This window comes from Lissotriton vulgaris, chromosome 7 (genome assembly GCF_964263255.1).
Source record: "Lissotriton vulgaris chromosome 7, aLisVul1.2, whole genome shotgun sequence".
Lineage (NCBI taxonomy): Eukaryota > Metazoa > Chordata > Amphibia > Caudata > Salamandridae > Lissotriton > Lissotriton vulgaris.
In genome coordinates this window covers 213,284,925-213,312,601 of record NC_141695.1, presented here as the reverse complement: position 1 = coordinate 213,312,601, position 27,677 = coordinate 213,284,925, and the positions used below count along the sequence as shown (strand labels likewise).

The 27,677-nt window shown below is 46.6% G+C and overlaps 1 protein-coding gene across 2 annotated transcripts in view; it reads right to left on the bottom strand.

The window, feature by feature from the left end:
- Positions 1-27,677, bottom strand: part of HAUS5 (HAUS augmin like complex subunit 5) — a 308,992-nt gene that overhangs the window by 211,438 nt on the left and 69,877 nt on the right. The window contains exons 6-8 of one of the 2 annotated variants that reach the window (XM_086929970.1): positions 7,808-7,928; positions 6,979-7,138; positions 4,064-4,154 (exon numbers count right to left, since the gene is read on the bottom strand). In XM_086929970.1, the coding sequence (XP_086786096.1) occupies positions 4,064-4,154; positions 6,979-7,138; positions 7,808-7,928 (372 nt within the window). Of the gene's footprint in view, positions 1-4,063; positions 4,155-6,978; positions 7,139-7,807; positions 7,942-27,677 lie in introns of both variants that reach the window. The other variant, XM_086929971.1, reaches the window with a different exon arrangement.

The following is a 27,677-nucleotide window of genomic DNA, read 5'->3' as shown; positions in this document are numbered from 1 at the left end:
AAGGAACAGGCTGGTCATGGCCATCATCGTTGGTATGGGATAGGAACGCTCCTATCCCATGTTCAGAGGCATCAGTCTGCACTATGAGCCGCTTGGAGTCACCTGGAGCTTTGAGAATAGGTGCTGAGCACATTGCCTCATTCAGCGAGTCAAAAGCGTTTTGACAGCTCACCGTCCAGTTTACCTTCTTTGGTTGCTGCTTGGAGGTAAGTTCTATGAGAGGTGCCATAACAGTAACATACATCTTCACAAACCTCCTGTATTGTAGTGCCCAGTCAAGCCAAGGAATGCCCTTATAGTTGTCTGGATTGCTGAAGCTTCCCAGTCCAGAATGGTCTGGATCTTGGGCTGTTAAAGTTGAACTTGGCCTCCATCTAACAAGGTGGCCCGAGTATACAACTGTGCCCTGCCCTATCTGGCACTTCTTGCCTTAACAGCAAGGCCTGCAGCTTGCAAAGCCGCAAGGACTTTTCCAAAGTAGATTAGGCGATCCTGCCAAGTAGAACTATAGACAACAATATCATCCATTTCCAACCCAGAAAGGACTTTATTCACTAACCTTTGGAAGGTAGCAGGGCATTCTTTAACCCAAATGGCAATAACAGTGAATAAGAAATGTCCTTCTGGGGTCGAGAAGGCGGTCTTTTCTTTTGCCCTGGGGTCAGAACAATCTGCCAGGAATCTGATCCAAAATCAAAGGCACTGAGAAATATGGCTGCCCCCAGTCAATCAACTCATCAGCTCTAGGTATAGGGTGTGCATCAGTCTTGGTGACAGCATTGAGACCTCTATAGTCCACACAAAACCTCAGCTCTGATTTCCCACACTTGGAAAGAGGCTTGGGGACTAAGACCACTGGGCTAACCCAAGGACTGTCAAATGGCTCAATCATCCCCAACTCCAGCACCTTCCTGATTTTAGACCTGATTTTCTAAACTTGGTCAGACTGTCTGTAGATTTTGTTCTTGACAGGAGAGATGTATTCAGTGTCCACATCATAAGTACACTTGTGTGTCTGACCAGGGGTTATGGAAAAGAAGCCAGCAGAGAGGATGTCTGAATAAAACTCATTCCACCGACTCATCTTTTGGGCTGTAGGAGAGGTGGTCAGGGAGAGGTTCACCCTCTGCTTCTTGATACTTATCAGTGAGCATCGGCATGGCCACATCAGCCCTGTCATAAGAAGGATACAGGCGGCTTAAATGGATGACGCTGAGGGCTCCTGCAAATGCCTAGGTTAACCAGGTAGGTGACCTCTCCTTTCGTCTCAAGGAAAGGGTAGGGATCACTTCACTTGTTCTGGAGGGCCCTAAGTACTTCACCAGTGCAGCCTTTTGGTCATACCAAAGCTACAGAAGCTCTTGACTTGCTTCAAGGTTTTTGGTTGATTTACCAAAGTATTCAGCAATCCTTGAACACAGACCAAGCATATAGTCCACAATGTCTTGCTTAGGTTCTTTGAGAGGTCTCTCCTAGCCTTCCTTCGCTGGGCATAGTGGTACCCTTACAGGATGACCAAACAGAAGTTCAAAGGTACTAAAGCCCACTGCCTTCTGTGGCACTTCTTTGTAGGTGAAAAGCAGGCATGGTAAAAGGACAACCCATCTCTTTCTGAGTTTTTCAGGAAGACCCATAATCATAGCTTTCATTGTGCTGTTGAATCTCTCAACCAGGCCAATGGTTTGTGGGCGATATGGTGTATGTCACCTCACATTCAGCCCACCTCCTTAGAAAAGCTCACTCTAGTAAAGATAATAAGGGCCTTGGCAACGTCTGGGCACACCCTTTAAACATAGGGAGAACAAATCAAACACAAGGAGATTATGGACGGAGCGCTGAAACTTTTCAGACACTCACCCCCAGTCACAGATCTGGGTTGAATCCATCATTGTTCTTTAGCCAAGCCAGGTTTCCTTGGACCGGAACAAGCATCAGTGTTTCCTTTGTTCGCCCGAAGATGGCAGGGAATGCCCAGACGTGGGTCCCTTGCTCACTTTGCCACTGGATTCAAGCTAGCCTGGATGATGAGGAGGGTCTTACCCAGAAACCGGTCCCAGGATGCTAGTTTCTAGTCCAGGGAAGACCTGGCTAGGCAGTTCGGGCTAGAATGTTCCCGGAACAGGGTCAAGACTGATTTGCATATGGCTGGGTCTGAACTGGGGGTGGCGAAATGAGTTAAAGAAAGATGATGGATTCAACCCAGATCTGCGACTGGGGGGTGAATGTCTGAAAAGTTTCAGCACTCTTTTCATAATCTCCTTGTGTTTCCAACTGCTGGAACAGCGACAGTCCTTAGAGAAATTGCCTCAGTATACCTGGTGCAATAAACCACTAGAACCAGCATAAATCGGTTTCCTGATGCTGTTGGAGGGTAAAGGGTAACAGACCGACTATGTCAATCCCTACCCTTTCAAAAGGGAACCTTCGAAACACTGGAAGTGGAATTAAGAGGGCCTTGATTAAGAGTCTTGCCACTGGCAGGTAACACAGGAGTTGCAAAACTCCTTTACCTTCTGGGACATACCAGACCAGTAGAAGAAGGAGACCAACCTACTTCAAGTCTTTGTCTGCTAGAGAGTAAGAAATCTCTACTGCTGAGGCACTACCACTCTCCTGGTGGCACCAGGTTTGGGATCCCAGGCTTCAGTATACAGGAGCCCTTCCTCCAAATAGATCCTGTGGGAGCCACTGATATCTTTCTTTTCCTGTGCAGCAGCTTGCTGTCTCAGGCTCTCAATAGTGGGGCAGGTCCTCTGTCCTTGGCATAGCTCTTCCCTAAGGGGGTCCCGCTGGCCCTAAGAGATCTGTCGTGTAAGGTCCAAGTTCCTGGGACTCAGTTCCCTCTGGGGCGGACAGGTCTTCGCCCTGAGGAGAGGGGACCTGAGCTGGTGGCTGTTTAGAAGTTGGTTTCCCATATGACTTGCCTTTTCTCTTGGAGGGATGGGCCATTATTCTAGGCTCTAAATCATCTTTTTCACCCTGTGCTTTACGCTCTGGTTTTTACAAGCACTAATTCAGGCACTCTCAGTATGGCTGCATGGAATTTGAGCTCTACCTCAGCCCATGCTGAGGACTCCAGATCATTCCCTAGTAGACACTCTACGGGAATTGCAGGCGACAACCATCTTCTTTTGGCCAGTAACCACTCTTCATTCTAATGATGCCATGGGATGAGCCTTAGTCTGGTTATCAGTATTGAAGACTGGATAGGTTTTGCCAGTCATACACAGCTCCAGGATATTCATTTTTCAGTTACAATAATGACACTTGCACATGTATCCCTCAGCGCTTCCACTCTACCCATCCTAATATGTGGAGATTGTATTTTTCCAATTGACAGGGCCAGACAACCAGGGCAGGTACATCCACCCCACCATCCGAGATAAACGTAGATGTAGTGTGCTCTCCTGGTCAGGGCACACCAAGAATGCCATCTGAAGAGTTTCCACCCAAGTAGTAACTGGAGTGCACTAGTGGAAGCCTTGTTGGGACAGGAGGAGTCCCCAGTTCAGTGTCCATTGGCTTTACAATTGAAACATCAAGCCTGTTTGCGATCCCAATTCTTACCATGGTCACACCCTTGCACTGTGAAGTGTCTCGGGCCCAACCTCCTAAACAGGCATTTAGGGACCTTTAAAAGACGCTTTAATTTTTTCGTTAGACTGTCCCACATCTTTTCCTTGGGGGGGTTTGGCGAAATAACAGAATGAGCCGAAAAGGAAGGATAGTAGAGTAAGTGGTTGGACAAAGCACAGAGGAGGGGAATGCGATTGACTCGTGCATGGAAAAACAGCAATAGTGTGCTGAGGAGCAAAAGAGCTGAGCACAAAGATCAAAAGAAAACAGCAGCCTGGTGTGAGAGGAGCGATTGACACAAATTGAAAACAATGTGGTAATTAAAACTAGTCAAGAGGAGACAAGTCAAATAGGTTATCAGAATTAAACAAAACAATGAACTCCCCAACCAACCATGCACCAAGTAAGTTATGGCAAGATTAGAATGAGGTAACACTTGTTCCTTTAAACCTGTGGAGAGTGGATAGGAGGAAGAACCACTACGTACCAGCACTGCAGGCTCGAGGGCAGGCAAGGATGCGCCAGTTAGAATGGATTCAGACTGGGACAAATCTAAGTTGATTTTCACATTAGATTTCCTACAAAAAAAGATCATTTATGAGAGAAGAAAGCAAAACCGCAAGAAACAGAACAATCAGTCAGAGATGTGCACTGGACATTGCATATTGCAGAACCATTTAGCGAAAGACATGATACAGTTATGACTGAAGTGTTATCTGCCATATATGAAAAGAACTTCACATAATTATAGCTATGAGTCATGTATATTCTGAATTAACAAAAAAAAGTAGACTACTGCTGAGCATCTGTAGGATTTATTTATTTATTTATCGCATTTCTAGAGCACACTGTCACCTATCAGGCATCCTGGCGCTAATAGTGAATTAACATAGCCTACCTCCTCGAACCTACTGAGGCTCACCCCTAGATCTTAGGAAATAACCATGTTTTTTAAATTCCTTCTAAATAGCAGAAGATCACAGATTAGTCTCGGCTCAAAAGGCAGGGTGTTCCAGAGCTTTACAGCAGCGACCTCAAAGGATCTATCACCTGCTCTAACTTTTTTAAATCTAGGGATTTTTATCAGTTTTGCCTCAGATGAGAGTAATGTTCAAGCAGGAACATACCACTCAAACTTACTTTGAAAAGAGGTGGGACCCATTCCATGCAAGGCCTTAAATACCAGGCAAAGTGATTTGAACTGGATTCTTTGTTTCACAGGAAGCCAGTGCAGCTCCGCCAGAGCCAAAGAGGTGGAGGACCTTCTAGACCAACCTAGTACTAATTTAGCTGCAGTTGACTGCAGCCTCTGCATCCTAGCATGTAGAAACTTTGGTGACTCAAGGAGGAGGGCATTACAGTAATCAACCCTGCTAACTACAGTGCTCCGAGCTATCACTCCCAGGTTGCGGACTGACTTAACAGGCTGAACCAATTTGGAGGGATCAGAGGGCTAAAAATTACTGGGCAACCCGGGAGGAATCCTTTCCGGGGAGCAGTAAAGCAGCTCCGTCTTGGACGCATTAAATTGCAGCAAGTTATCTCTCAGCCACAATGTTGTATCTCGCATGCAACTGTGAAACTCATCAAGATAGGTTGACTGGGCTTCCTCCAAAGAGAGAATTCATTGCGTGTCATCCGCATCATTAACAATCTCAATATTATGACGCTTGATGACAGTCATCAAGAGTTTTAAGTAGATATTGAACAAAACAGGGCCGAACCCTGTGGCACGCCAAGCGGGACACTAGTAAAACCAGATTGGAAAGAGGAGAGGGAGACTGCCTGCTGCCTGCCTGAATAAAAGAGGCCAGAATCCGGTGTTTCAGGTGGAGGATTGTTTCTCCTCGGAAGTTCAAGTGGAAGAGAACTATTCCGCCTTCTGCAGGAAAATTACCCTGGCTCTCCACTCTCGTGCTCCCCTAAAGAACCTTCGGAGCAGGGGTAGACCCTCTGCCCTTTGGTTCAGCGAGGAGCTGAAAACCATGAAACATGAATGTAAACGGGCTGAGAGGAAATGGAGGCATGGTTACCAGGATGTGGACAAGCTGTCCTGGAGATTAAAAATTGCAGTATATAGGAAGAGAATTAACAGGTCTAAAGCCGACCATTATGCCACCTTGATACTTAATGCCCCCAATAGCGCTAGAAGCATTTTTAACATTCTTAACAGCCTCACCAACCTAGACTGCGTCAAAAACCTGATTTCTCTCTCCCAAAGTCTTTGTGATGATCTTGCTAGTTTTTTCCATGGTAAAGTCAATGGCATTATCATGGATCTGGGCGGGGTCCCCCATTCCCCGGCTGGGGTGACTGCGTCACTGCCTGACTTGGAGGACAGTCACACTGTGGCTGGCGATGTCAACCTGGAGGGGGCTACCTTGGGCTCTCTTTCTGAGTTTCCATCCTTGGAGCCTGAGGATTTGTGTAGGCTAGCTGATGGTATTGCATCTGGCTCTCCCCTGGATCCACTGCCTTGTAAGATCTGGAAAGAATTTAGAGCAGTTTTGCTCCCCACGCTTCGTTTGATTTGCAATCAATCTCTCACTGATGGGGTGGTGCCGTCTCAGTGGAAGCAGGCATATGGTGTCACCCTTGCTTAAGAAGCCCTCCCTCGAACCGCCTGAATGCCGTGATTTGCCTGTGGAAGCATTTTAAGTGAAGGCCTATGTGGATTCACACTCAAAGATTCCTTTGGAAGACTCCTGAAAGGTAGATGAAACCCAACTGTAAATCTCCTGGAAGCATTACTAGAGAAGGCAAATTATTAAACACTCCATGGACCACATCTAGAGGGTGTCTGGAATCATATGTAAAGAAGGCTCTGAACTCTTACTCACATTTTCTGTAAGCAATTCTTGAAAAGGCTGATCCTGAAGGGCCCATAAACCTTAGCTTGAAGGCACCGTGAAGCAACTCTTGTGAAAGCTGTTACACTCCATGACCCACACCTGGAGGGCTTCCGGAAGCTTTCCTTCCGAAGTCTGATCCTTAAACACCCTAACCATGACACCTACCTAAAGGACTCCTGGAATCAGATGATGTACAGCCTGATCCTAAAACATCCTTAGAGACTCATCTGTAGCAATTCAACTGAAGGACTATCTTAAAGAGCCCCATGAATATTAGATGGAAGCATACCATTTGAAAGCTAATCCTGAAAACCCCATACAACGTCAACAGCACAACCTGTGCAAGTCAAGTCCGATCTGGGAGCACCCTCAGACTCATGGAAGCAATCTATGTGCATGGTGAGAATGAAGGCCCCATTAACCTCAACAGTATATCTCCCGAAGGATCAATGCGACATCAGAGACATATATTCCCCATAAACCTCCCCAAGAATATCTCAAAGAAGTAGGACAAGAAACTGCTGAAACTATAACCTCCTTTGAAACTCACCTCTCGATCTCTTCAAAGGCAGAGATATGACGTTCTATACGATTATTTGTCTCTTCCACTTTGGCCCGCTCCCGCTCTTTCTTCCGCAGGTATGCCGTAAGCAGCAGACTTCTGCGCTGGACATCTCTCAACTTTTCATAATTGGATTCCATTGTGGACACTACTTGTCAGGAAAGAGATGTTAGTTAATTATATGCATAGTTCTTAATACCACACTTTAGCCATTTCTTAGCTTTCAAAATAACTTATTATAACTCAATTAAATGGCACTGAATCCATCTCAGAATGGAGAAAGGCTGCGTGTGCCCAGCCAAGATTTGCACTTGTGCCCTTAAGATCACAAATAAATGCCACCAAAAAGCATTTAATTTGTTGAACCAACATATTCTTACTCCATGATGCGTGGCAAAGTCTTAGATAAAAACTCACTTTCTACCCATGCCAATTTTTCACCAATTTACAAAGAATAATAGTTCAACCTGCAGTACTACTTGAGGTATACTCGGTTAAATTGCATTTTTGTGTCTCCAATTTACTACAAAAGTCTCTGTCCTTACCAATACTGAGCTTTGTGCATGGTTCCAGCACAAAAAATGTGGTTCCTTCCCCTGCTTATACTGAACTGTATTAAACTGTATGGTAACATTTATATATGACCCTATGCCAGCCTTTACTATTCTGCCTGTAAAAGAATGCAAAAACACTTATAACCAAGGACACTCATGTTTACCCATGTTTTATCCTTGCCTTTACTTTACATTTTGCATCCCTAAAGTAAATTAGGGTTACTGTGTCCTTGGGGGTACTGCATATGGTCGCATGTACTTACAGCTTGCGGTCAACTCTGGCAGCTGCCGCTTTAGTTTCATTTCATCATGCTGCAGCTTAGACTTTAATTCAGAAATCTCTTCCATAATTATGTTCTTCTCTTTATGGCTGTCAGCAGATTCCTGCAGTTCAAAACTGAAAGTAAAAACTCAAGTACAGGGCGGATAGCAGCAATCGGTAATGGTGACCAACAGAAACCATACAGAACGCAGGGAGACGTATCCCAGTAGAAAGAAATAGGTTTTTACCATTGCACACATTTCTGATTCAAGCCAGACCTTTAGAAGATGAACATATATACACAGTTAGCCTTTACTCTAACAGTCTGGAATGGCCTCTCCTCCCTGGCACATTTCTGAACAGGACACATAGTAACATTCAATTTACAAAATACATGGGTAAAACGCTGCAAACTTCAGGATGTAAAGACTGGATAATTGGGGACACTCAGCATCTGATGGACCCATGGAAGCTCCAGAAACAAAATACAGCACAGAACACAAGATCTTAAATCAGAACAGTATTCCTAGGACCAGAAAACAACACATTAGGTGCTCAAGATTGACGATCAACCTGGTACAACATTTCCAAATGATGCCTCATTTACCAGATGATTTGACTTGGACAAAATGCAAAAAGAACCTTCGCATTGAAACATTCCAAGGAACAGAACTGGATATCCTGACCATGCATTTGAAGGGCCTTAATGACTTCATTGGATGGATGTATTAAGCATAATAGTTAGCACCAACAAACCAAAGAGCAGCAGTTGACGCTGTACACACCTACACACCTATGGTTTAAGATGCAATGCAAAAGTGGAGACAGCACAAGGGATGAAGTCACAAATTGGTCACTTTTTATGAAACAAGTTCTTTTATTCTTCTTGATAGAAACACTTGACAACAGCCAACGCGTTTCATACCTATGCAAGGAACTTCCTCAGGGCAAAAATTGATGAATAACTGGGTTCCTAGAATAGTCCCAGAGTGCTCAACAAGGACATAATAATCCCAATTTCTCTATTTCAATTTCTTATTAACTTGTGCCCAATATCATGTTTCAAGCTATCTTATCATAGAACAATCATCTTTCTAAAGTACGGATATAGCTTCATAGGTCAAAAATGAAACTCCAACTTCAAAGGGCCTTTGTTCCAACAATAAAAGCAAAAAAAAGCCACAGAACTAAACAAATCCACAGTCCTGTAGTTGGAGGTATAATCTCTATCCTGGGCTTAAAGTCAATCACGGCAGACTTCGTAAAGCGTAATTTCATATATGAAGTCCAATATATTATGGTAAACTGCACCACACAAGAATATAAACTGTGGGTCCTTACATCAGTAAGCAAAGGTGATCATGGTAGATCCCAATCAGAAGAAATCCCATCAACGCGCAGAGTCACAGCGTCATGGACCATTCATCATAGAACTCGGCCTATGGTTTAAGTACTCAGCCTTGAGCTACGGCCATTGCTTGCGCTCTACAAGGCTCATTATACTTCAATGACTGATTACAATGTTTGACATTTACATGAATTGGCTTTTCCCTAGTATGCAGTATGATCAAATAATAGAGGTTTGTATAAGGACCCAGTCATAAGCAACATATGTACAGTACTCTCAATCATTGTTTACACACCCAGATGTTGTACAACACAAGTAAAACCACACTAAACCACATGTCCACTCTGTCTCAAACCAGCATAGCCTGCACATGAATGGTTGCAACCGGCAGTAGTTCACATTGTTGTTACCCTAGGCTAATATCTGAAAACCACTTTGCCCATTCCGTTTGTACACACCAATTCAGTTTTGCCACTTAGGGCCAGATTTAGAGCATGATAGACAGGGTACACTTCCACAAATGTGGCACAGTACACTATCCATCTAACCCATGGTCTGCACGCTCATTTAGGAGTCGAGCTGACCACCTTTCCAATGGTGATGCCTTCACTGATTACGCCATAAGAATGCTTACTTCAATGTTGTAGCGGATGTTGGAATATGGACATCAGGCTGACCACCCTATTTAGAGAAGACTGACTGATGAATTTGTTTTCTGTCTGAAACCACCCCCAACACCCCACGTGTAGGGGCCAATTATTTGTTTTTCAACAAAAAAAAACAAAACTCCAGCATCATATATTCTGGACTTTTACAGCAACATACTTTTATTGTTCTCAGCTACAGGCGCGCACTTTAAAATAATTACACAAGCCGCTTACTTCCGTAGGTCCATTTGATCTACCGACTAGTAGAAATATAAAATAACACCTTTAAAGTATACAATATAAATGTTAGAGTAAACCTAGGACTAAAAGAACCTGGCTCAATCCAGGGAGTGTCAACTGACGATATCAAGAGACCAGATTTAAAAGAAAAATGAATATTCTAACATATAATGCCTTAGAAAGAACATACCCCTTTAAGTACAATACTTCACGGTCTACCTTCCTCCTGGTACGCCAGCCTGGCAATATGCAAGATGCTACAGAGTAAAATTAAGGAACAATCAATTTTGTAACAAAGTTTAAGTTTAAGCTTGCTGAGTATACGCAAAGTGAAATGTTACACATGATAGCAAGGGCAATTTACTAAGCTTAACGCAAAAACGACATAAGATGCAAAACTTTACCTTTGCTTCAAGACTGCAGTCATAAGTATCATTACTCAGTAAGGCCTTAATCCGGTTTGCTCTATAAAATATTTTGAAGAGTATCCAACCCGATTTTAAATAGAAGGTGTAGAATACCGCTGGAAAAAAATTAATAGAAGTATGGCTCTAACCAATGTGATCATTATTAAGAAAATTCGAAAACCGTGAGCCAAACAGGCCTAGTTAACTGTTTTCCTATGCTTCTGGGCTGAAATTCTTCCTGAATTAAATTGACAGTTTTGGAACTAAAAGCAGCAGGATTATTCCACAGCTGGCGGAGATCCATGTCTACAAGAGTAGTTGAGACATGTGATACCCATTGTTTTAAGACTGCTCTCTCGATATCAGAAATGGGCTTTATACCTAGGCTCCAAATACAAAGCAGTCAGTCGGGTGCTAGGGTCAGTCGAAACAAGATCTCAAAACATTTTCAATACTTTTTGGCAATGCCACAAGCCCTAATAAATGGGACCAAAAGTAATTTCTCAGTAGTCATCTGGTTTACAATGGGGCACAATTTAGACTGCTTGGCCAGGTCAATACTGACTAAAGATACACAGCATATACACTGAGCTGTAGTCATTGAAATAAAACATCTGGCAAGAAAATTTAACAAACTAAGTTTCTGTAGTGGGCTGGCCCCACGTGTGTAGGGTGCACAGGTAGACGCTGTAGACGTGGCCATTTAAAAGTAGATGAAGTTTATTAAGTTCTTAGAAGTAGTTACAGCAAGCCCCACCAGGAGCAGCCTCCTAGCTGCTCAGCCCATCTCCCAACTGACAACACTCACACCAGGAACCCAAGCATTCCACTTAGACTAACATTCTAACCGGAACACACACTGGCTGAGCAACTAGGTACAGAGAACATAATGACATGACCTGGGGATACTACATATCCTATCCCTTTTATACTGAAAAATAAAAAGAACCAAACTAAAATGAAAATAACTATACACAATAATGAGCTAGAGATGTAAACAGTCTTCAAGTGAGGGACACGGACCATGACAGAAGCAGCGTATCACGTAATGCAGCATGGGACTGACACCCAAGTGAAACGGTAAACATTGGATGGGACGAACACCCACATGTACAGGTTACGTCGCATGGGTCTAACACCCAAGGACTTGTGCAGCATGAGAATACTGATGCAGCACAGTGTGGCACACACACACATAATGTCAAGGTGAAGCACAGGGTGACTAACACACACAAGACAATGTAAGAATACAAGGTGATGTGTGAGGCGGCTTACACACACAAGACAAAGTGAGGCGCAGGACGAATTACTCACGACTAAGAAAAGTGAGGCGCAGGGCGGCTTACACACTGAACACAGCAAGGTGAGGCGCAGGACGACTTACACACACAACATGACGTAGAACGATGTGGTGGGACTGACACCCAAAACACACCCAAAAAACAAAGAACTGTCCAACATACGTAAATGGGGAAAGCACCCCATAACCCAAACAGCGAGAGGGTTAAGAGCAAACCTATAGAGACTAATGACATAAATATGGCGCCGACACCCATACCAAACTTAGCAAGGGTATGCAGCCCTTAAGGCAAAGCCTGTTAGACTCAAATACGTGATCTTTACGTTAAGTAAGGACATGGGACTAAGACCCACTCCCATCCCATAGACAGAGATACAATTTCAGAATATAAAAATCCAGTACTTGTATAGCGCACGAATCACCCCTGAAGGGGTCTCTTGGCACTGAGGGCCTTTGGGAAGATTAAGCGAGCTATTGCCCGGAGTCGCATGGTGCTGGGCAGACCCTGCTACCCAGGGCACGAGCCGGGGTACCACGCGGGTGGACGGCATCCCCCCACTTATTTCCGAGGGTTGTTCAGGGTGGACGCCGTCCACCCTGCTAAATAAAAACCACGTCCACCATTAAAAAACGGGAGCGCGGCGCGCACAAAGTAAATAAAGCATTCCCGCATTTGTCCGTAATTTTAAACGGCCACAGCTTGCCCCCACCTCCCTTCTTGACTCCGATGCTGTTTAGAAGCTCAGACCCCCAGCAGCACTGTAGAGGCACAGCGGGATGGCTACCCTCACACCTCCAGCCCTTGATGAGCTGTTAAAAGGTGCTCGAAGGTGACAGAGGGAGGGCGGCAGCTTCGGAGCAGCAGGCATCCATTCACATGCAAACAACCCTGAAAGCGTCTTGTATCTGCAATTTAGAGGGGGGCTCACACATTCCATTTCCACCCAGGGCCCCAAACATCCGAGACTCGGCCAGATTACACCCCGGATTACACCCAGGCACCACGTGGTTCTCTTCACATAGCTTAATTACTGTCACTAAATTGTAAGCAAACCTCGGTTCTTCAAACATGCATAATGTAATACAATAAAGAAATGGCACAATCGCACCCACACTGAATAACAAAGTATGGAGGACAATCAGTTCAATCAGTTCTCTCGGAGTATCTCCTGTAAATACAGTACATCACAGTGGGGGATGGCATTTTGGACAGAGAGCCTGTCTTCTCGTTGTCTTGTGCAGGAGAGGAGCCCAATATGATACTAGAATACTGCATGCCCACCCCTGTGTTCCCTCTCCTGTGATGGCTCCTGCCCTCCCCTCAGTGATGGCACCTGTCCCCCCATGTTGTGGCTCCAGTCCACCCCCACCTGTGATGGCTCCTGTCCCCCCCTGTGGTGGATCCTGTCTCCGCCCTGGGTGGCTTCTATCCCAGTCCTGGAACGGCCCCTGCAGTGAGGGTGAAGTTCTTGATGGGCCTCTTCTCAAAAGGGCTCAGCTCAAAATTAATATGGAAAGGTGGGCGAGTAAGTAAGTGAAGGGATGTGTGAATGGCTGGATGAATTAGTGAAAGGGTGAATGGATGAATGAAAGATTGAATAAATGGATAATGAGAGAGGATAGATGGATTGATGAGTGAGGGGAAGGATGGAGAGAAAATGTAAATAGCTGGATGTATGGGTGGAAGGGTAGCTGGATGATTGATGAGGGGAAAGATGGATGAGGGGAAGGATGAGGGACGGAGGGAAAGGATGGATGGATGAGGGGAAGGATAAATGGATGAGGGGAAGGATGGATGGATGGAGGGGAAGGATGGATGGATGAAGGGCAGGATAAATGGATGGGATGGATGGGTGAGGGGAAGGATGGATGAAAGGAAGGATGGATGAGGGGAAGGATGATGGATGGATGAGGGGCAGGATGGATGGATGGGTGAGGGGAAGGATGATAGATGAGGAGAAGGATGGATGGATGGAGGGGAAGGATGGATGGATGAAGGGCAGGATAAATGGATGGGATGGATGGGTGAGGGGAAGGATGGATGAAAGGAAGGATGGATGACGGGAAAGGATGGATGATGAGGGGAAGGGTGGATGGATGGATGATGAGGGGATGGATGGATGGATGATGAGGGAATGGATGGATGATGAGGGGGTGGGTGAAAGGATGGATGGATGGATGATGAGGGGAAGGATGGATGGATGGATGATGAGGGGAAGGATGGATGGATGATGAGGGGAAGGATGGATGGATGGATGATGAGGGGAAGGATGGATGGATGATGAGGGGAAGGACAGATGGATGATGAGGGGAAGGACAGATGGATGGATGGATGATGAGGGAAAAGGATGGATGGATGATGAGGGGAAGGATGGATGGATGATGAGGGAAAAGGGTGGATGGATGATGAGGGAAAAGGATGGACGGATGATGAGGGGAAGGATGGATGGATGATGAAGGGAAGGACAGATGGATGGATGGATGGATGATGCGTGGGTGAAAGGATGGATGGATGGAGAGTGGGTGAAGGGATGGATAGGTGGGTGAAAGGATGGATGGAGAGTGGGTGAAGGGATGGATGGATGGATAAGTGGGTGAAAGGATGGATGGATGGATGATGAGTGATGGGTGAAAGGATGGATGGATGGATGATGAGTCGGTGGGTGAAAGGATGGATGGATGAGTGGGTGGGTGGATGGTGGATGGGTGAAAGGATGGATCAGTGGATTGGACGGTGGGTGGGTGAAAGGATGGATGAGTGGGTGCGTGGATGGTGGGTGGATGATGGGGGGTAGGTGGATGAGTGAAATGATGGATGGATTGATGGATTGATAAGTGCAAGGGTGAATGAATGGACATATGAGTGAAAGGGTGGGTGTAAGGATGGATGAGTGAGTGAAAGGGAGGGTAGATGGAAAAAAGGATGAATAGATGTGTGAAGGAGTGAAATGATAGATGGATGAGTGATAGGGGCAATGGATGGATTCATGAGTGGATGAGTAGATGGATGGGTGGGTGGATGGATGGATGGAAGGAAGGCTAAGTGAAAGGGTCTATGGAGAGAGAAAGGGAGGATGGATGGATGACTAAAAGAGTGGATGGGTGGAAGGATTAGTAAGTGAAAGGATGGCTGGATTGGTGAAAGGGTAAATGGCTGAATGGATGAGTGAATGGATGGATGGGATGAAGAGTGGATGGATAAGTGTACAGATGGATAGGGTGAAAGGGTGGATAGATGGATGGATAATGGAGATGAGTGAAAGGATGGATGAGGGGATGGATGAAGGGATGGATGAGTGAAATGATACATGGGAGGATACATGATGGATAGGTTTGCAAATGGTTGAATACTTTTGGAAATGGCTGGGCTTACTTATATACTATTGCGCGACCTCTGATGTGTCTGTAAAACGTACCTATTGTCCTGAAGTTTTGTCCTAAATTTTGACCTCCTGTCCTGAATTTGTGTCCTGAATTTTGACCTTTGTCCTGAATTTTTACACTCACCGTCCTGAATTTGCACCAATGCCAGTTGGTCACCCTAATTCTTTGTGCGGTAGAACCGAGGCTCTTTAACACAGCAGCATGAGAGTGACGAGAGAGAAACCTGGCAGAGTGCTGCCAAAGAGCTCTCCCACTCAGAATATTTCATTATTCAAGTGATCGTGAACAATTAAGGGTAAACTGAGATGTGAAAAACTAAACACAATGCGATGCGGCTGCACGAGACTTGAGGAGTTAATTAAGTATTAGTACTAGCAAGTGTGCTGTAAGTTAAATTAAAACAGTTTACATGCACTGTGCGCCTCGTGCGTGTAGAATCAGAGTACCACTAGACCCGGCCCTGCCAATTAAGTGCCGGCGCTAAGCACTGGCACAAATTAAGCCCTGCATTGAACAATTGACACCAGGCTACAAAATGTAAGTAGTATGATGGTGTACCCTTGTGTGTTCTTCCGTGTGTCGCTGTTTCCACATGGAATGTTTAATGATGACAGCAACGCCCCCTTCTAGTTTGTGTTGTCGGTCTGAATTGTATAATTTTGTGGAATGGGGAGGTGTAGGATGGCGCTGGATTGTTCATTTAAACATGACTCCATGATGACGTCTGACTTGGCATTACGTATGTCAGTATATTTTTAATTTAGGCTCAATCCTGTCAGTGTTTGGATAATTGCACTACTGGATAGGGGGGCACAAAGTTTTGCAAAGGTTCTGCCCGCTTTCTTCAAGAGGTCCCCACAAAATGACATCATGAGCTAGGCCCACCCCAATTTTATAGTAAGTAGTCTCTGTAAAGGGGGAAACAACCATTACAATGCATGAGTCATAATCGGCCCTTTTTTTAGGAACTATCACAAAAATAAACAGTATTAATACAAAGTAAAGCAATGTTTATATTTTGTTGCACTGAAGTAAATGAAGGCAAATAAGTCAAACTAAAATATACCAAAACTAAATACATTTCCTAAAATAAATAGAAATAAATAAATCTGCTAAAATAAATACAATGGCCAGTTAATATATCTAAAATTTAGGCATTGACCCAAGTAAATGCCCCGGCAGCTCCATTGTCTTCAACCAAGATTCCCAATGTTAGACTAATGTTCTGATTTGTTACCTTTGCTGCAAATTGTAAAGCGTTCTGATATCCTTCAGGATCAAGTTCGCGCTATATAAAACTTTATAAATAAAATAAATAAATCTAGCCACAGCTAGAGAGAGGCAGCTGGGACAAAACTATGTAATACAGAGTCGCTAGTTTACAATAGGTGGGGAGATAACATATAACACTCATCGATAGAATAACGTGAATATGGAGCCCTAGTGTGTGTGTAATAGTCATTGTCGAGTGTGGGAAGCAGCCTCTCTGGGAACCTGTAATGTGTACAAAATTTTGCAGTCAAACTTTCCTGTAGTGTTTTGAAAATGTGTTGATGTCACCTTCGCCAAACTTCATCCACATTTGGGCTGCTAATTCCTCCATACAGGGACTTTAAGTCACAGGCTTAAGTACCAAGCAGCTTCAATTGTTAAATCTTGCATTATATGCAAATGATAGATCTGCCTTACATGTGATGTCACTTCCTGTCGTGATGTCACTTCCTGTCGTGATGTCACTTCCTGTCGTGATGTCACTTCCTGTCGTGATGTCACTTCCTGTGACCACGTCTACCTTGGAGAGTCCCCCCACTTCTTTTTTTAGGACTTGTGCCCTGCTGCTACCAGAGCTGGGGATCGAACAGTGATCCCCAGCGCCAGTCGCCCTGGCCGCCGCGCCACACCTCTCCCCTACAGAAAAAAAATCAACATGTGAAAAGCAAAACACAATGTTGGCACAAAGCAAAACAAATCACTGTAAATACGTGAATGTTTATTGCCTGTGAATTGAGAACATTCATTCGTTAGATCTTGTAGAGATGGACAACAAATTTGTTATTCAACAATGTCAATGGTGTGCCTGTCACCACGATCTTCTGGGACAGGCGGTCCAAATAAACAACACACAAGACTTGAGTAAGAACTTAAAAATGATGAAGAGAGGGGATGCTCAGTTTGTGAAGAACACCTAGTCACGTTAACAATTAGGACTCGCCACGCGGCCTGACAGCAAAGTACAGTGTCCTTGTCCCACCTGTATTGAAGTCCTTGTCTTGGGCAACTGATACCACGCACTCAATATCGTCCTCCATGAGCATATTGTAGATCAACATGTGCTGTACAAACAGTCCGGTGCTGTTGATGCTAGTCCCGCTGCATTTCTCCTCATAACGAAAAGCTTGTCTCCACACACTGCGATGCTGAAGACGATCCAAATGAACTCCGAAAGAAATGTTATTAAACATGAACAATGATTGGCAGGTTGCTTGAGAACACCTACACACTGACAATAACAGGCAATATAAAATGATTGTATACGCCAACTCCAAGATGGCGTGACGCACAGGAGACGAGTGGCTCCAGGCATGCTCCTGCTGAAAAACGTCCAAAGGCAACTCTGAATTTGGACATCACAGAGGACTCTGGTCAGCAGGGAACGAAGACGTCATGAATGGCTTTGGAGCGGATCCGCGTGGCACAAAGGACAAGGTAGAGTGCGCGAGCCGATTGAGTTTTAAATGAAAGCACAACTGTTATTTATTACTGGCCTCGTAGTAGGGACAACAAACACTAACAAAAAACAAAGTTGAAAATACACTTTGCGCACCGTGCAGGTCTCCACACTTGCAGCAGGCAAGGAGAACCGACGAAAACACCAAAGAGCAGTAGTTGAAAATTAAAACAGGACGAATGGGTACACACTGGTGCCGCACTGGCAGGGAGAAGTGTTAAAAATGTCACACATCCCATCCATTAGAAAGGCAAACTCTTGCACCTTAACACAGTCACAAATGAGCCTTACTGACAACAGAAAGACTGCACTTCGCTCTGGAGGCAAAAACTGAGATAGCCAGCGGTTACTAGTTCATGAGGCACTGTAGATATTTTCTGAGGCACTGTAAATGTTTGTAGTTGCAGCATAGGCTTTTGTTGTGGCTTTATAGACGAGGCAAAGACGTAGGCAGCTTTGATAACTTATTACCAGGTGATGAAAGTACACGGATGTAAACACAGCACGCCTGGGCTTGGGCTATCCCGTGGAGTGGACACTGGTGGGGTAGTCAGGCGTGCTTGATCAGTTTCTGATACTGGAGTTGCTTGTTACAGGTTTCAAAGTCCTTGCTTCTTGGTCCCATCAGCTTTATCTTAACACTCTTGATATTTGGCACGTTGAGTTGAAGAAAAATCCCATGAAGATAGTCGCCAAAATGTAGTGGGTTGGCCCCACGTGTGTAGGAGGCACAGGCAGATGCTGTAGACGTGGCCAGGTAAAAGTGGATGACGTTTATGGAGTTCTTAGAAGTAGTTACAGCAAGCCCCACCAGGAGCAGCCTCCAAGCTGCTCAGCCCATCTCCCAACTGACCACACTCACACCAGGAACCCAAGCATTCCACTCAGACTAACATTCTAACCGGAACACTCACACTGGCTGAGCAGCGAGGTACAGAGAAGATAATGACGTGACCTGGGGATACTACAGTTTCCTATCTTTAATCTACGTTCATATGATGCAGACACACTTTCTTTAGCCTTCAGACAACTGTTGCATGTCACACACCCTTACGTGATATTGCATACGCCATACAAGCACATGTGAGGTCATGCGCCTGGGAAACCACAAGGTAACATAACAAATTCATAAACATGCTTCTATATGGAACTTGCAGAGTTAAGGATGCATATCGATATTGCGGACATATGTTTTGTGGCAGGCAATCAGCCCTATCCAGCTATTTCAATGGAGAAAAAAAAGAACAGGCATAACTGAAAACTTTCAATACTGTTACTTATGTATTGTATGAATGCTTTTGACTGCTATACGGCGACATGCCGACTGAAAGCATAATCTGCAGTTGCATTTCCCCCAACCCAGTGTCTAAATTAGAAGTGGAAGACTGGTGAATTTAGAATATTCCTACACTGCATGTTGTTATTTGAGCTTGCTAATGTGCCAGGTGACGGAGTGAGTCAGGTGGAAGGATATGCCCTTTACCTCCCAGATCCGGCACTCCATTGTGTTTGATACAGTCTTATGTGTTTGGGTTATAAATTCAAAAAAATCGCTTGTATACATAATTAGAGCAGAAATCGCGCTAAAGCCTGTTCTCCAATTATGCTAATTTTTTTTAAATAATGCCCCCCCTCCCGTTAGAATGAATGAACTTGTCTTTTTAATGACACTACCATAATTTAAAGAGATTACTATATGTTGTTCATTTCATGTGTACTTTTTCTTTGACAGAAGATCGAATTTGCTAAGCTGGCCGTGGGCTTATAGCCCTTATGAATACCAAGGTCCTCTTAGATAAAAGGACAGAAAAGAACTCCAGAGACACACAGGACTTTGGAGCACATTTAGACGAGGCTCAATAACCAGAACTTTTTTCGTGCGCGAGGAGTGGCCCAATGATTAAGCATGCCACCTTGTGTTTTTAAAGATGAAAGTGACATGTCCTCAAATACCGAAGCGGTTTTCATAAAATGTCAACATTTTGAGAAGCTGAGGTCCCTGTATTACGGCTATATGTAATTTGGGAAGTTGACTCCTTACTCTAAGTTAATAAATCATCCTTATTTTCTCCCATACAATGAGGATATAATATAGGAGAGGATGCCATGCAGTAACAGGCAAACATTTTGGACAAAGACATCCCGCAGCAGTGTCTGCACGGCAAGAGTGAAAGGTAAACAGGCAAACTGGACGCACATCCAACTCCTAAACCATATAGCCAGATGATGTAATGTTTTAGGCAAGGCTGAAACAAAATTAAACATTTTAAAGCAAGGAAAGTAACTTGAGATAAGACCGCAATTACACCAATAATCCCCAAGCAGAAAGAAAAATAAAAAGATCGATTAAGCAACTGAAAGGAAGACATATTTGTAGCCACCTGCAGCGGGGTTCAGTTGCCTTTAACACTTACTTGATAACTACTACTTTACAGGCTGGCCATGACTTTCTTCAAATTGTCATACATTTTGCATTGAACCCACAACACACGTGCAATCTGAAGATCAGCTACCCAACTTAGTCATGTGACCTTAAAAAGAAATTCTGCAAGCAGCACTGAATGAGAGCCAAATGTTTATTCTGCGGTTTTGGCATTCGGGAGCAGCAAGTTTCCTTTGTAATATCTTTGACGCTTAAAGGCCCAATGACATCTTGTGTGTTCGTAGGCCGAGTGTAGGATGGTGAATCCTCTGTCCCACTGAGGCAATGCCTGTTTTTATGCCTATGATGTAATGACTTCAGTAAGAATATGTCTTCTGCATGAACGGTGTGGTTTGGTTTCAACCAAGTGTTGAAGGGATTATGGCTCGAGGCTCTGGAGAATGCTACTAACAATGTTGTCTTCTGGTATACTGCGTTTAGTATAAAAGTGATTGTACATTGTGACGAGAGTAGGGCCAGATAATGTGAGGTGGAAGGTAGGGCTTGGACTTGTGACTACAGATAAGAGCTTGTATTTCCATACAGGATTATTTATCCTGACAACAGATTCAACTTTATTCACTGTCAAAGTTCAAGATTTTATTCAGACAAATGAAATGACACACACACATATATATACATATACACACACACACACACACAAATGTCTCGCACTGCTGAGGCACAAGGAAAGTCGCACACAGGATTTCTTAGTTGCAGGAATGTATTTATTGACTTGACACGTTTCGACAGCACGGCCTTTGGCAAAAAGTCATACAAAGACCAAAGGGAGGCCATGTCTTTTTAGAGCATTTTCAGTATATACAATGGACTTAGAAAACATATGCATTTACTGTTTGCTTGTTCTGTGTGGTCTGTAGGAAAAAAACACTCACACCAAACTTTATCAATTCATTCTTGATAAATCTGGTGAGCAATTTAAAAAGCATGTCATGGTAACAACACTTAAAAATAATGGTTATTTAAACAATAACATATAGAAAGTGCATCATGATAGCTTTATGGATGGTGAAAATCAAAGTACACCCTATTCAAAGCGTGAGATGGTTGCAGCCCAGTGGCAGGCAACCCTCGGGATACAAACACTAGCTCACTGGAGAGCAAGAGGGGCGCGGTGGAGGGGCAGTGCACAATTGCGGTAGTGCTTAATAGCCCATTGTGTCCTGTGCAACACAGAGTGGTGTGGGTAGGGCATATATATATATATATATAATACATACATACACAAAAACACGCACACACACACACACACACACACACACACACACACACACACACATTTACACCATGCTTAGAAAACATTGTAAAAACCAAACTTTGTCATACAATTGCAATCGTGATCAAATAGCGATGTTTATTTAACTGACCAACATATAAAACATTTGGACTACAAGGACTCATCTTACTGCATAAAATACAGAACCAAACATTACAGCAGAAACTAACAGCACCTATGTTACTGGCTTATTGAAATACTAGCCCTTGTGCCCAAGTAACTAGCAGCACATGGAGTTTACTAACTTGCCTTCCATGGGGACTATACAGCAGCATCAGATACTAGGGATGAGCGAGCAGAAGGATTGTAAGTCACCTGCACAACTTTGAGAAGCAGAGACAACAAACAGCACACGGAGGGCCCCCTGCGTTTTACTTCTACCACAAAGACCGACATCTAAGATGCCAAAGCGGTAGGCAGCTGTCACCCAGAGCAAGCTTTCAAGGATAAGCGCTGAATTAGCCTGGACTTCGTTATTAATACCACGTTCGTGAGATTTCCAGGTAATATAATTTCCAAACTTAACTTTAGTAAGACAGAGAAGTCCATATAAACTGTCAAACATGCAGAAAACGTTCAAAATTTTATCATAAAAAAACTAAAATACAAACAATTGACAGTAATTTACCACCAGCGTTAGCAGGTTAGCGAATCAAGGATCAATTGCCAAGGTAAATAATGAAGGGCTCAGTTTGCGAAGACGGGCGGCAATCTGGCTCTCAAAGTAGCAAAACATTTCTGAGAAATCGGCCCTAAGAAAACTTAAGAACATGCGCTCATTTCCCCTCACTCTTGAGCAGTCAAGCAGCTTACAAGCAGTTTACGCTTAAAATGACCATCAAACAAAAGGGAGACATTTCTATGGACAGCACAATAATAAACTGTAGGTTCGTGATTCCAGACCAAAAACAATACCCCCCACCCGCCCCCCCAAAAAGTATCGGCAAGCTAATCGGTATCGCTTCCCTTGATATCCAAGCAAGAACGAGTGACATCGGCGACGCTTGTTAAGTCTCCAATGTCTGCCACCATCGAAGTTGTAGTTTACAAACATTTCTGCTGTAGTTTTTCCAGTAACCACTAGGTGGCACTGAAAGGCAGCAAACGTGGCTCTCTGAGATGCAGTGCAGCACAACGAATGACGGCTCTAGGAATGGCGAAATAAACAAGCAATGGCAAAGCCAATAGATCTCGCCTATGCGGGATATACTGGCTTTGAGAGTGTTTTTTAGTGGTGTGCTTTGTTGTGGTACGCAATGGCCAGTCATTCCATAGTGTTGTATGGTAAGCCCGGTTATTCTATAGTATAGTATGGTATGGCCTGTCATTCGGTAGTATGGTACAGTATAGCCTGTTATTTAATGGTATGGTATGACAGGGTATGGCTTCTCATTGCACAGTTTGGTATGGCCTGTCATATTATGGCATGCTAAGGTATGGATGGTTATTGTGTAGTATGATATGGCCTGTCATCGTATTGTCTGGTACGGAATGGTGTGCCCTGCTATTGGATAGTCAGGTATGACCTGATATTATATAGTAAGGTATGGCTTGTCGTTGAATTGGATGTTATGGTATAGCCTGTTGTACAGTATGGTATGTCATTGTATATATAGTATAGCATGGTGTGGTATGGCCAGTCATTTTATAGTATGGTATGGTATGGCCTGTCGTAGAGTTTATTATGGTATATTAAGGCCTGTCATTATATTGGATAGTATAGTATGGCATGGTCGGTCATTGTATGGTGCAGTATGGCATGTCTTTGTATGGTATGGGACAGGCTGTCATTGTATGGTATGGCCTGTTATTGTATAGTATGGTATGGCTTGGCCGGTCGTGTATAGTATGGGCTGTCAATATATAGTAGTATAGTATAGTATGGAGAAGTGTGGCTCAATGGTTAGAGCGGCAGACCCTGATGCAGAGGTATGACCCGGGACCAGGGTTCAATTCCCGCCTCGGCGGGTCTTGGGCTCCATTTCCTCGGACCGGATAATTCTCGCCTCAGTGCCTATTCTAATCATGGGCCCCACTCTGCAACTCTGGGCAATAGTTTGGTTAATCTCCACAACGGCCCCAACAGCACTAAAATGCCTGGCTGCACCTTGGGGGTGCCCAGGAGTGGGCGCCTCACAGGGAAAAAGCCAGGAAGGGTTCCACAGCGGTATTCGTACAAGCGCCAGAGACCCCATGTGGGGTGATTCGGGCGCTATACAAGCAGTCCAACATTTACATGGTATCAATCAATCAAAGACATTTATAGAGCGCACTACCTACCCGTAGGGTCTCAAGGCGCTAAGGGGTGGGGGGGGTGGGGGGGGGGGTGCCGTTACTGCTCGAACAGCCAGGCCTTGAGCTTCTTCCTGAAGGCGAGGTGGTCTTGGGTCAGGCGCAGGTCAGCTGGGAGGGAGTTCAAGGTCTTGGCGGCCAGGTAGGAGAAGGACCTTCCTCCTGTTGTCGCTCTACGGATGCGTGGGACGGCGGCGAGGGCGTGGCTGGCTGATCGGAGGTGGCGTTTGGGAGCGTAGAAGTTGATTCGGTTGTTGAGGTAGCTCGGGCCTTGATCGTGTAGGGCTTTGTGTGCGTGGGTGAGGAGCCGGAAGGTGATTCTTTTGTTGACGGGGAGCCAGTGCAGGTCTCAGGTGTCCGGAGATGTGGCTGTTTCGTGGGATGTCGAGGATGAGTCTGGCTGAGGCGTTCTGGATCCGCTGGAGTCTCTTCTGGAGCTTGGTGGTGGTTCCGGCGTAGAGGGCGTTGCCGTAGTCCAGTCGGCTGGTGACAAGGGCCTGGGTGACGGTCTTCCTGGTCTCCGTGGGGATCCACCAGAAGATCTTCCGAAGCATGCGCAGGATGTTGAAGCACGACGAGGAGACGGCGTTGACTTGCCTGGTCATGGAGAGGGAGGAGTCCAGGATGAAGCCCAGGTTGCGTGCGTGGTTCATCGGTTTGGGTGCGGTGCCCAGGGCGGGGGGCCACCAGGAGTCGTCCCAGGCGGAGGGAGAGGAGCCCAGGATGAGGACCTCCGTCTTGTCTGAGTTCAGTTTCAGGCGGCTGGTCGTCATCCACTCGGCTACTTCTTTCATCCCTTCGTGCAGGTTGGCTCTGGCGGCGGCGGGGTCGTTGGTCAGGGAGAGGATCAGCTGGGTGTCGTCGGCGTAGGAGATTATGTTGAGGTTGTGTTGGCGTGCGATGGCCGCGAGGGGGCTCATGTAGACGTTGAAGAGGGTAGGGCTCAGCGAGGATCCTTGAGGGACGCCGCAGATGACTTTGGTGGCCTCTGACTTGTACGGTGGTAGGCGGACTCTCTGCGTTCTTCCGTCGAGGAAGGAGACGATCCATTCCAGTGCCTTCTCCTGGATTCCGACGTTGCTGAGGCGCTGCACTAGGGTGCGGTGGCAGACCGTGTCGAAAGCTGCGGAGAGGTCTAGGAGGATGAGGGCCGCTGTTTCTCCGTTGTCCATCAGGGCTCGGATGTCGTCGGTGGCGGCGATGAGGGCGGTCTCGGTGCTGTGGTTGGCTCGGAAGCCGGACTGTGAGGGGTCGAGGGATCCGTTCGTCTCGAGGAAGGCGGCCAGCTGTTTGTTGACGGTCTTCTCGATGACTTTGGCTGGAAACGGGAGTAGCGAGATGGGGCGGTAATTCTTGAGTTCGGTGGGGTCTGCTGTGGGTTTCTTGAGTAGAGCGCTGAGTTCGGCGTGCTTCCAGCTCTCGGGGAAGGTGGCGGTGTCGAAGGAGGTGTTGATAATGTCCCGCAGGTGGGGTGCGATGATGGCGTCGGCTTTGTTGAAGACGTGGTGAGGGCAGGGGTCGGTCGGAGATCCGGAGTGGACGGAGTTCATCATGCGGACGGTGTCTTCTGTGCTGATCGGAGTCCAGGCTCGGAGGGTGGTGGTGGGCGGCGTTGCTGTGGTCGTGGCGTGGGTCGGTTGAGTGCTGAAGCTGTTGTGTATGTCCGCGATCTTGTTGTGGAAGTAGGAGACGAGGGAGTTGCAGAGGTCTTGCGATGGGGTGATGTCTTTGTTTCCGGCGTAGGGGTTGGAGAGCTCTTTCACGATGTTGAAGAGTTCCTTGCAGTTGTGTGCGTTGTTGTCCAGTCGGTTCTTGAAAGCCGTTTTCTTGGCGGCCCGGATCAGTTGGTGGTGCTTCCGGGTGGCGAGCTTGAGGGTGGTCCTGTTGTCCGGTGTGGGCTCCTTTCTCCAGACTTTCTCGAGGGCTCTGCAATTCTTCTTGGAGCTCTTGAGTTCGTCGGTGAACCATGGGGCCTTCTTGCTGCCGGGTCTGCTGGGCGGGGTCCTCAGTGGGGCGAGTTAGTCCGCGCAGTTGCTGATCCACTTCGTGAGGTTGTCGGCGGCCTGGCTGGGGTTCGCTGAGCTGGCCGGAGGGTGCTGGCTCAGGGAGGCGGCGAGCTGGTCGGCGGTGATCTTGTTCCAGCTTCTACGGGCAACCTGTTGCTGGTGGTGGTGGTGGGTCGTCGTTCTTTCGAAGGTGAAGTGGACACAGCTGTGGTCCGTCCAGTGGAGTTCTGTGGCGTGGCTGAAGGCGATGTCTTTGCTGGATGAGAAGACGGCGTCGAGTGTGTGTCCGGCGAGGTGGGTGGGGGTGCTCACCAGTTGCTTGAGTCCAAGGTTGTCGAGGTTGTCGAGCAGGGTGCTGGTGTTGCGGTCGTTGTTGTTCTCCAGGTGGAAGTTGAGGTCCCCCAGGAGGATGTAGTCAGCGGAGGGGAGGGCGTGCGGGCTGATGAATTCGGCGATGTCCTCGCTGAATTGAGTGCGTGGCCCCGGGGGTCGGTAGATCAGGGTGCCTCTGAGGGTGGTCTTCGGGTCGGTGTGGATCTGGAAATGCAGGTGTTCGGCGGTGGTTAGGGTGTTGTCGGTGCTGGTCGTGATACGGATGGTGTTCCTGTGGATGATGGCGATGCCTCCTCCCACCTGGTTGGCGGTGCGGTCCCTCCGTGTGATCTTGTAGCCCTCTGGGATGGCGATGGCGATGTCGGGTGCTGAAGAGGCGTTCATCCAGGTCTCCGTGAGGAAGGCGACGTCAGGGGCTGTGGTGTCGAGGAGGTTCCAGAGTTCGATGGCGTGTCTGTGGACGGAGCGGGTGTTGAGCAGGATGCACTTGAGGTGGTTGCTGCTGGTGTTCGGCTTGGCGGGTGCTGGTGCAGGGCAGGTCCGGGTGCAGGTGAACTTGCAGGCGTGACAGCTAAAGGGTCCGTGGGAGCGACGTGGGGTGGCTCGGTAGCATCCTGGGGTTCGGCCGGTGTTGAGAGCGATGAGGGTGGCGGCGGTGTACGTCAGGCGGGTCGGTCGGGGTCCTCGTGGGCCAGGGGTCCTGGCACCGGGCGCGGTCCAGGCGCGGACGGGCGTAGACAGGCTTACCTTTGGCGCGCCTTCGGCGCACAATCGGCGCGCCCGCTGCGCGTGACCGCTGCGCGTTCGCACGGTCGCCATATATGGCGAAGTGCGCGGGTGGGCGGAGCAGCTGGGAGGCGGGAGCGGGGAGGGTACAGAAAGAGAAGGGGCGGGGTTAGCGGTGATGGCGGGAAGCGGGGAGGGATGCGACGAGGGCGTCACAAGGAAGGCAAAAAACGGCACAAATGGGGCGAAATTACAATACAACTGAAAAAACTTACAAAGCAAATTGACAAAAACAGAGACAGGGCAGGAAGCTAGCACAGACCACGCCGCTCGATGGCAGGGGGCGTGGTCACGCGGCGGAGCCGGGGCAGCGAGGCACAAGGAGAGGGGGCACACGCAGCAGCTGGTGGCCGTGCGGCGCGGGGGTGTCCTAGAACTAGGTCACACTCACCTGCGTCGCACGGTCGCCATATATGGCCAAGTGCGCGGGTGGTCGGAGCAGCTGGGAGGCGGGAGCGGGGAGGGTACAGAAAGAAAAGGGGCGGGGTTAGCGGTGATGGCGGGAAGCGGGGAGCGGGGAGGGATGCGACGAGGGCGGCACAAGGAAGGCAAAAAACGGCACAAATGGGGCGAAATTACAATACAACTGAAAAAACTTACAAAGCAAATTGACAAAAACAGAGACAGCACAGGAAGCTAGCACAGACCACGCCGCTCGATGGCAGGGGGCGTGGTCACGCG